We start from the raw sequence: 11,196 nt of genomic DNA on the forward strand, positions 1-11,196 counted from the left end.
ATGAGCCCATCATGGGCCCGGAAATCCAGGGAAAATAGATACCTTATCCACAAATTCCTTTCTTTTTTTTTCTTTTTTTTTTTTCTGGATAACTTTCCACCATTTCTTCTGATCTCGATGAAAATATAATACTACATGATTTTCAGAAACCAAAGTCTATAAGGTTTAATTACCAGGGATGGACAATAAATTACCTATAAGCGTCTTATATAACAAAGAAAACATGTGATCTTATAACAAACGCAATGGCGTTCATGGAATATTAACAATTTGTCAGCAAAATCAATACATACTAAGCAAAATAGCCTCTATTTTTCTCACAATATATTTCTCCTTTGGTTGAACATTTTCTTTTACTTTTTTCTTTTCTTTTGTGTATAACTATGAGTAAAAATATTCTCATATATCATCAATTTTTGGTTAATAAAATTGAAAAAGTCACCTTATAATTGCTTTTCTTTTGCCCACAAAAACCTGCAAAACCCCATCCGATCCTCCCGCCACAAGGGTGCACCCATCCTCACCCACTTGCCTCCAGCACACGCTACTCACGAACCCGCGGTCACACCCGGCTCGAACCACTGGCTCGAACCCATGCACCCATATGGGCTCACCCCACCTCTTGTCATACACAAAAACTTGGTTACTTTCTGACCCACAACAAATTAGGCCACTATTCCTCCACACTGATAACCCCACAAACCTCCTTGCATTCACGTGCCCTTTGTACGTGCGAATCAGGCTCTGATCCTCTGTTTGCCACAGCATCAAACGCTCATCAGTCCCGGATGTAACCACCGTGTGATGATCGAGAAACCGGACGTACGTCACGGTTTTCTGATGCCCTTCAAACACTAATACCGGGTCACCCATCTTCCTCACGTCATACCCGTATGCCCTCCGGTCAGCACATCCGATGGCTAGCAACGAGCCACCGAATGGATTGAATTCGACGCAACACACCGGGCTTCTTTGCATGCTGGGCTGCACCATAGCCACACACTTCCCACCCTCGCAGCGCGGGTCCCACATTTGCATGGTTCCATCATCCGACCCGGATGCCCCTACAGCGGGTTCCCAATGCGAATAGCCCATGCTCCAAACCCGTCGCCCGCCGTGCTCGTCACGCTCGTAAATGGGGACTCTTCGCTCAAGATCATACTCCATAACAACCCCGTCATAGTCTCCGGATCCTAGAACCCGACCGCCCGATCCGGGCCTCCACCGGAGGCTGCTAAGCTTCGCTGGGGTGCACATGTAATACTCACATGCACTACTATGATCCAACAAAGCAATGCCTTCACTATTCTCATGGGGTAACAATGACTTCAACCTGTAAACCCTAATTTTTCGAGCAATTCCGCCGGTCGCCACCACGCTATCCGACGGGTCAAATTCTACGACGCCAAGCGTATCAGTGGTGGGTCCGGCAGCAGCGTTCGACGAGACGATTGTGGAGAGAGTGAAATCCCAATCACACTTGCTTCTATTTCCTTCTTCTTTTTCTTCTTGTTCTGTTTCTGTTTTTGGCTCTTCTTGGCTTTGCTGATGGAACTGTGTTGAGATTGTTTTCATTTCCCATTCATATGAATTGATGCTATTTTTTGGGTGGTAGTGGTGGAAGATGGTGTTGGTGTTTTTTTGGGACTTTCAGCCAATGAAAGGCTCTCATGGAACCTTACCTAAATTCTATATGTAATGTGGATACATATGGTAGTTATTAATTTCATATTATGACCCTTTGATATCACTTTAATTACAATAATACCATTCATTGAATTATATAGGGTCTGACACTGGTTTAGCATCACAATGCAAAGCTTACTCGTACCCATGCATGGAAAACTGGGATTTGATTAACAATGGAGAGGCATCTTTCATTATCAACCAGAAGGGAATTAAAGAATATGAACTGCAATTTAATAATCGTCTATGTTGAAAAGCTATAATATATATATATATATATGTATGTATGTATGTATAGTAGGAAAAAATATATAATATATACGGTCTTCAGCGTACATGTGGAGGGAGTTTGGAAAGTGATTAATATTTAGTACGGAGTATCAATTTTTAATTAACCAAAGGCACCCCTCTTAATTTGGAGTTGTGGATAGACCTATTAATATATGTGTATAAAATATATATATATATATATATATATATATGTGTGTGTGTGTGTGTGTGTGGGTATTTTGGTACTTTATACTGTATGAGATGTAGTGAAAGTATAAACTATAAATGGTGTGGAAAATGGAGGGTGTTGTTATTAAATATTATTGAGGTGGGCAAGTGGAGGAGGAACAAAAGAAGTGGTGGCCGCTTTTGTACCTCAATTCAAGAATTGGATGCTGTGGAGACAGGTTGTCCTTAGCCTACCACATTACGTGGTGTAAGCCAAGCCTTTTGTAGTCTCAAACTTCTCACATATTTTCTTAGGACCATTTATATATATATATATATATATGAATATATCTCAAACTAAAACTTTGTAAAGGTTTTAATAATCAAATTAACAATGATGTCCCCATCCTTCATGGAAAATTATAAGCCAAAAATTTTGTGTGTTGGTGTATTATAAGATCTAGGCCAACGTTCAAAATTGTGAAATAGATATATGACTAAATATGTACAATTAATCATCACCATATTATTATGTACTATTGATGTACAATTAATCCTCGTCAGATATATTACTATTATTTTCTAACCCTACAAAAAGTAAAAAGGACCACATGTTTGCCACGTATGTATATACCTTAAATAGATAAAGTGATTGGCAGTATATGCGGTTGATGATTTGATTGTCAAAATTTTTTAACATTATACTCCCTCTGTCCTAATTTAAGTGTCGTTATTAAAAACTATGAGTCACAAATTTCAATGACGACATTTAAATTGGGACGAAGGAAGTACAAAGGGTGATGATGGTTAGTAAAATACTATATTAGTAATAGTATCGCATACATTTGTCTATAACATAGGTCATCGAAAGCATTTTAGAGACTGTCAAAATAGTTTATGAGATTAGTTTATTTAGGGATCCATGATATTTGAATTCCTGATTTGTGGTGGGATTTTATTGAATATTATAGTATCAGAGGATTTTCACAACTTAATTATTATTTAGTTTTTCATTTCAGCGATATTTATTTATTTTATTATTATTCTTCTTGTATTTTATATGTGCTTATTTATTATTAATTGTTTGATATTTTTTCATTTTGATCGTGAACTTGATTAACTCATGTCTCTGAAATTAGGAGTAATCACAGTGGAAGAATTGGATGCTGTGGATACAGGTAGTCCTTAGCCTACCGCATTACGTGGTGTAAGCCAAGCCTTTTGTAGTATGAAACTTGTCTCACATATTTTCTTAGGACCATTTATATATATATATATATATATATATATATATATATATATATATATATGAATATTTCTCAAACTAAAAATTTGTAAAGGTTTTAATAACCAAATTAACAATGATGTCCCCATCCTTCATGGAAAATTATAAGCCATAAATTTTGTGTGTGGGTGAAGAATTTTAAGATCTAGGCCAGTACATTCAAAATTGTGAAATAGATATGTGACTAAATATGTACAATTAATCATCGTCATATTATTATGTACTATTGATGTGCAATAAATCCTCATCAGATATATTACCATTATTTTATATATATATATATATATATATATATATATATATATGTATATATATATATTTATGAATATTTCTCAAACTAAAACTTTGTAAAGGTTTTAATAACCAAATTAACAATGATGTCCCCATACTTCATGGAAAATTATAAGCCATAAATTTTGTGTGTGGGTGAAGAATTTTAAGATCTAGGTACATTCAAAATTGTGAAATAGATATGTGACTAAATATGTACAATTAATCATCGTCATATTATTATGTACTATTGATGTACAATAAATCCTCGTCAGATATATTACTATTATTTTCTAGTCCTGCAAAAAGTAAAAAGGACCACATGTTTGCCACGTATGTATATACCTTAAATAGATAAAGTGACTGGCAGTATATGCCGTTGAAGATTTGATGGTCAAAAATTGTTAACATTATACAAAGGGTGATGATGGTTAGTAAAATACTACCAGTAATGAGTATCGCATACATTTGTCCATAACATAGGTCATCGAAAGCATTTTAGAAACTGTCAAAGCCTTTTATCTGTTTACGGGATTAGTTTTACGAGGGGTCCATGATATTTGAATTTTTGAATTGTAAGCTGAAAATTTATTATTATGATAGAGATTTTATTGAAGATTACGGTATCAAGGAATTTTCACACCTTAATTATTATTTTAGTTTTTTTATTTCAGCAATATTTATTTATTTTATTAATATTTCTTTTGTATTTTGTACTTATTTATTATTAATTGTTTGATATTTTTTTATTTTGGGTGTGAACTTGGTATCGCAGTGGAAGAGATGCAGGTGGTAATGTTGTTGTTGGTATGGGTGAAAGAGGTGGTGGAAGTAGTGTTATTGTTGGTAGGGGTGGTAGAGCATTTGGTGGTGGTGTTATTGTTGTTGTTGCTAGGGCTGCAAGTGTTGTAGGGGCTGGAGTTAGGGGTGCTAATAAAGGTCATGGTGTTGGTGTAGGAGGTGTCTTAGGTCATTCTTTTTTTTCCTAGTTGGTACTCACACACACATGTTTCTTCTGAGACTTAAACCCCTGACCTCCTTTTGGGAGGTAAGAGACTGATACCGCTATGACACTGGCCCGTTGGTTGTATCTTAAGTCATTCACATGTATAAATGCATTTTCTTGATATAAATGCTTGTGTTTGCACTGACACTTATATTTTAAATGTTTTATTAGGCATCATCATCCAATCAATATCAAGTGGTTTATATGGATTATCCATCCACACAAAGCACATAAGATTGAAGAACTCTCTTACCAATTTTTGTGAATCAAGTTCCATGGCATAAGACTAAATCTTACAATAATTAGGATTTCATTAAAATGGAATATAAATTCATGAAATGTTTTTATTATTTTTATAGGTTGGTTGATGGATGATAAAGTGATGATTGGTGACATTGCTATGATAGTTGTGACGGCCCTGGTTTTTCAAGCTAATGCGTCCTGTAATGACCTGAAGTTTAACCCGATAACGAATCCTGAATGTGCAAGCGGAAATATAAATCAAGTCTCTAGAGATGCAACACACCTCTAAAATGCCAAAGCTACCTTCCATGAGGTCACGAAACTCAACGAGAATGAAAACGGAAGCTAGGGTTGAAAATAAACCAAGTATGGCCCTTAAGGGCAAAATGGTCTTTTCACACGGAAACAACGTCTCAAGAGATGTACGTCATCCCTAAGACACAAGCATGACTTCCCATGAAGCCACGTGACCCAAAAGAAAACAAAGCGGAAGCGACGTTTTAAAAACGGACAAGTTTAGCCCTAGGGGCAAAATGGTCATTTCTAAAAAGATATGGGTGCTACCGAGCACACCATTGATAGACAACAAAGAATTAATAAAGTGAGGCTCAAAAATCACTTGATTCGGAGTCCGGATGAAGAAGAAAAGACAAAACAAAAATCGATGTTGACGCGGCCAAGAGGGCACCAAGGGAGCCCCCCCATGTGCGCGCATGCCCTTGCGCGCCGAGCGCACACGCGCCCCTGCGCATCGTGTGTGTGTTGTGCATGCAGCCAAGGCATTGGCTGACAGCAGCAGAAATCCAGAACTGAGAGCTAATATGGACCCTTAAACAATTAATTTAGAAAAACTCCAAAAAAGAAACCCCCTCTTAAAACCATGTTTTTTAGCTAACCATGTCAAAAGGAAATTTTATTTTTAATGTAAAATTTTCAAAATACCCCTCTGTTCAGTTTTTATATAAAACCTTAAAAATGGAGTTTACTTCAAGTGTTCAAATGGTTGAATATGAAATTGTGTGCTAAAACGATTGTGCATGCAAATGTAATAAGTGTTTTGAAGTGCGTGGGAATGGTCTACGGCCCCCAAATATGCCCAATGCAAAATACGACCTATCAAACCTAAATTTTGCCTTATAAAGAAAAACTTGAAACCAACATGCATAGATGAAAACGAAAAGGCGTTTGGCCATTGGCCACACCTCAAACATATATAAAGAGACCTAAAAGTGTGCTTATGCACACTTTACACATCCCACAATAAAAATGATTACACATGAAACCAAAAATACTTAAAATGAGCAGCTTAAAAGTAAATGGCCCTTGGACTCATTACATATTTGTTAAATATGTCCTAAAGTGTGTGTCTAAGTACACATATCACAAGGCATAAACAGCATATTGAACCTCGCTAAGTATTACAACATTATAAGTAAAACTTAAACATGCTAACACTTGCATATGAACAAAAATACATTAAAAGTACTCCAAATTAACAAGACAACCTAAGGATGTTGTGCATCATAAAACTGCGTCTCCTTACCTGAAACAAATCGCATTCAACAGGGTGAGTAACTTACATTACTCATAGGGAATGATCAAACATATAACCTAAAGTTTTACAAGTTTATCAAATTGATATAAATCAATCTATGTGATTCATGCCACCTAACGTCTATGTCTGAAATGAATCTATAGGATCATTCCTAAGCTACATTAGAATAAACCATAATATTTATGCAATTAAACAACATAGGAGCATACGATATAACACAACAAGATAAAGAATATCAAAGTTAATCAACTTGAAATCTAGCTACAATGCAAAAACAACTAAATGATACAATTTAACATAATTGGAACATTTAATACAACACGACAAGATATAGATTATCAAAGTTATCAACTTGAAATCTAAAATGCGAAATCAACGAAGTGATACAATTTATCGTAATTAGAACATTTAATACAACGCGACAAAATATAGATTATCAAAGTTATCTACTTGAAATCTAAAATGCGAAATCAACGAAGTGGATGCTCGGACATCATGCCAGATTAGATCGACAACGTGGTTAATTTAAGGTCACTAGCCTACGGGTAACCTCCCTATGTGTACACTAGACTATAGGGGGAACTCGTATCCCCCGTACTAGAACCATACCCTAGCCGTAGTCATACAACGACGTTCCAAGTTTCCAAAATCAATATATTGTGCAACAATGTATATATCAACAAATATATACAAGGCAATAAGCTATCTACCATGCACAACGCAATTTTGGAAACACACACAATACATGCTCTAAGTCCTCAACTACTATGACATGTAAAATGTCGAATATTTAGTGTGCGATTCGTTACACGTACAAGGCTTATAAATGTTGAATCTTCAGTGTGCGATTCATTATACGTAACAACAATATTATTCAATATTGAAAACGTAGTCACCTGAATATACAACAATTCCAAATCCATTATTTAAGCATAGAAACAACTTCTAAAACATGTTTAAATCAATGGAACAATTAGATAGAATTTAATTAAATAAAATAATTAAATTCTCTATATTATGAAACAACTCTAAATGACTTCAATTTCATAATGTGTATTTAATACAAACAACAACTAAAATATCATTACATAAAACCCACTTATGTAAAATTACTACAAGGCTCAAGTTCATGATTTAAACATGCTAACAACATCAAATACACGATTAAATCATTAATACAACAAAATGGAAATTAATGACATAAAATAATTAGTTTCCCTTGATTTCAATTCTCATCCAAATAATCCCTAATTGATATATATCAAATGTCATATCATGGTCATTACATATATCAAGTCAAATATTTATTTAAATGAATGGAACACTTAAATAAAAATTATTTAAACTAATTAATTAATTTCCCTAGAATTTAAATCAACTTCAAATGACTCCAAATAATTACATGTCAAAGATCATATCATGGTCAATTCATATATCAAATCACTTAATTAGATCATTGGAACAATTAAATATAATTTAATTAAAATAAAATAATTAAATCTCTAGGATTTAAAACAATTTCAAATGATTCCAAATTAATATATGCTAAAGAACAAGTCAAGGTCATTACATATGTCAAGTTAAATACCTAATTAAATCAATGGAACCATTCAATAGATTTTAATTAATTCATTTAATTAAAATATTTAGATTTCAAAACTCATCCAAATATTCTCAAATTAATATATGTCAAAGAACAAGTCAAGGCCTAATTTAATATCATGTCTTAAGTTAATTCCATACTAGATACAACTATGTGAATTAAATTTCATACAAAGAGTAATTAAATTAAATTCTAGATTTTATACAAAGACATACATACAAGTTATATAAACCTCAAAAATAATTAAGACACCAAGATTGTAAACCTATAAACATCCCCTACCTCAATTTGGGATGAAAATCTCAAATGATACCAAAATGAAACATCTCCGAATCCGACGATACTTTAGGGTTACGACAGGGACAACGAGGGGAACAACAAACCTTGCGGCAACACCAAAATCCAAACCCGAACTCAAAAATGGTCGAAACCGGATTATAAAAGAAGGGAAATGAAGGCCTCGTCAAGGCCGACGATAAAGCCTTCATCGGCAAGGGAAAAATCAAAAGGGAAGGAGATGAAATGTAAGAGAGAAGGTGGCAGCCCCAAGGGGAAAAGAAATGGCCGGCAGCCATGGGAGAGAGAAGAAATATCTAATGTTTTCTCTCTCATACCCCCTATTTATAGAATTTTCAAAAATGCCCAAAACGGGTCTCGCGCGGTCCCGAAAAGTTAAATCTGTTCGGACATGCTCAAACGGAAAAACACCGTGAACGAAAAAGAACCGAAATGAAAAAAAAATGAACAAAGGAAGAAACGGCATTGAAAATCTAGTCCCGAGCAAAAAGATATGCCCCGAACAAGTTCAGCAACAACTGGGGTCAAAAACCCTAAAACTGGGAAAAATGACTGGAAGACAATTCTAAGAGTGCACGACTTGACGAAAAGTGAAAATGAATTCCGTACGAGAATTCAAGCCCAAAACAGGACACTTAGCATTAACTTTCATTAATTGCACAAAGGCCCCTACAAAAAACGATAATTGCACGAATGACCTAGAATAAAAATATCTTCCAAAAGATATTTTCTTAAAAACCCCTAAAATAAAATATCTTCAAAAGATATTTACAAAAAATACCCCAAGAAAGAAGAATGTTTCTGAAGAAATTTTGTATCCATGTCCCTACGGACACAGTGAACAACCAGCATACTTTCTACAAAAGTAAATATACGCATTTCATGGAAACCAAATGGAATGAAGGTACGTGAAGTCGGAAATCAAATCCAAGCACAAAAAGTGAGATTATGTGAAAGAAGTGACAAACGGGAAAAGACGAAAAAGGAAAATGTCCGAAAAAGAAAAGAGGAGATGGCACGATTTTCACTAGGACGATACCAATCTTCCAAAATAGTAAGTGTTGGGAACTATTCCCGAGCACTCACAACAATCCGAAGGGTTAAAACTTGAACTCAGAAGAGAAAACATCAACGGAAAAAAAAATATCCGTAAAAATGGGAAAAAGGAAAGGAAGAAAAATGACAAGGTCATTACAATAGTGCATTGATTTTTGGGACATTTGATGATTAACTTTTTTTTTTTGTAAAGCTTGTGTTTGACAGTGCTTTATTTTTTTTGTAACCCTTAATGTTGGATGACAGTAAAACAGTGCTATGACAGTGTATGAGAGTTGTTTATTTTTTTTTGTAACCCTTAATGGTGGATGACAATGCTACGAGTTTTGTAATCATAACCAAACTTGATCACTTAATGCATAACTATTATATTATGGTCTCTATGTTGTATTAGGGTATCATTGTCTTGTATGGACAGGTTATGATATGCTTTTGTGAACATGTTGCATTTGGATGGATTGCATTTCTGAACTACAGGTTGTATTACTTTATTGCATGAACATAGTATATGAACAGGTTACTTAATTGCTTTTATGGTATGAACATGAATTACTTTTTGCTTTTATGAATAGGTTATGATATGAATGTTGCATTTGCCCATTTGGTATCAATATTGTGAACATGTCATTTCCTACAAAACTACACATGTTAACATTTAAGATAAATATATTATATTAAGACGTGTCTTCCTTAAATAAAATGCAACCATCTTCAACTCCTAAACAAGTTAAACACCACAAAATTAAATAACTTACAACTACTTCCCTCCCAAAGTTGACACAAACATAAAACCACAACTAGTCACCTTCAACTCCTAAGACGAACTCAAAAACCAACAAGCAGTTTACTTCCCTTCTAAAGTTGTCACAAAAGTAGCAATAGAAATGATGATACATGCTGCAATAAGTTTCTTCATCAACTGAAGCCTTCCTTCGATGGCATACAACTTAGTCTTCAAGTCAGCAATATTTTTTCTATGAACACGTTGACCAACCTCAATCTTCTTCCCATTTGCATTTGAAATTCCTGTTGAAATTGGTTCACACCATTCCCAAAATCCACATCTTCTTTTTAGACATTAGTCGTATAGTTTTCCCAAATTGTCATACTCATCAAAATTATAACTATTTTGTCACAATCACATTCAACATCGATATACCTCAAATTAAGACTCCCGTATTGTATACTTGAAGAAGACATTTTTGGATTGGAATCTACAAATGAAAACAACATTTAATTTCAATAATAAAAAAATTATAAAAAAAAAACACTAAAAATCAACTCAAAACAACATCTAATTTCGATTAGGGGTGCACAAAAAAACCGTGGAACCGTGAGAACAGAACAGAACTGAACCGTGGGCTCCGGTTCCGGTTTCGGTCCCAGTTCTGAAATGAGGAACCGTGGGTGTACGGTTCCGATTTCGGTTCTAGACCCGTGGGAACCGTTAAGAACTAGAACCGCATATATATATATATATATATATATATATATATATATTATTAATTACATACTTACTATAATAAACTCATTATACCAATATACGGTATATACCATACACTACACTCATATAGGCAGCCACGCGGTCCACACTAAACCACAAAACCAAAAGTCAAAAACTCATCTAAAATCTAAAGTTCTAAACCTAAACCTAAGTTATCTTGTAATGTTTCTAATTTCTACCATTTTCCATTTTCTGATTTTATTAGTTATTTTCGTCGTTTCTCGTTTTGCATGCCGGACACCGTAGGGTGTGC

General features: G+C 34.5%; 1 protein-coding gene across 1 annotated transcript; it reads right to left on the reverse strand.

Annotated features, from left to right (window-relative positions):
• Positions 1-205: 205 nt before the first annotated feature.
• On the reverse strand, positions 206-1,803 carry LOC132271815 (WD repeat-containing protein RUP2). The gene has a single exon (XM_059773305.1). It carries the CDS (start codon positions 1,573-1,575, stop codon positions 439-441), a length of 1,137 nt encoding a protein of 378 aa, XP_059629288.1. The 5' UTR covers positions 1,576-1,803; the 3' UTR covers positions 206-438.
• Positions 1,804-11,196: the final 9,393 nt, after the last annotated feature.

This window comes from Cornus florida, unplaced genomic scaffold (assembly GCF_030987335.1).
Source record: "Cornus florida cultivar Cherokee Brave unplaced genomic scaffold, ASM3098733v1 CherokeeBrave_3.0.0_Hap2_Chr08, whole genome shotgun sequence".
NCBI lineage: Eukaryota > Viridiplantae > Streptophyta > Magnoliopsida > Cornales > Cornaceae > Cornus > Cornus florida.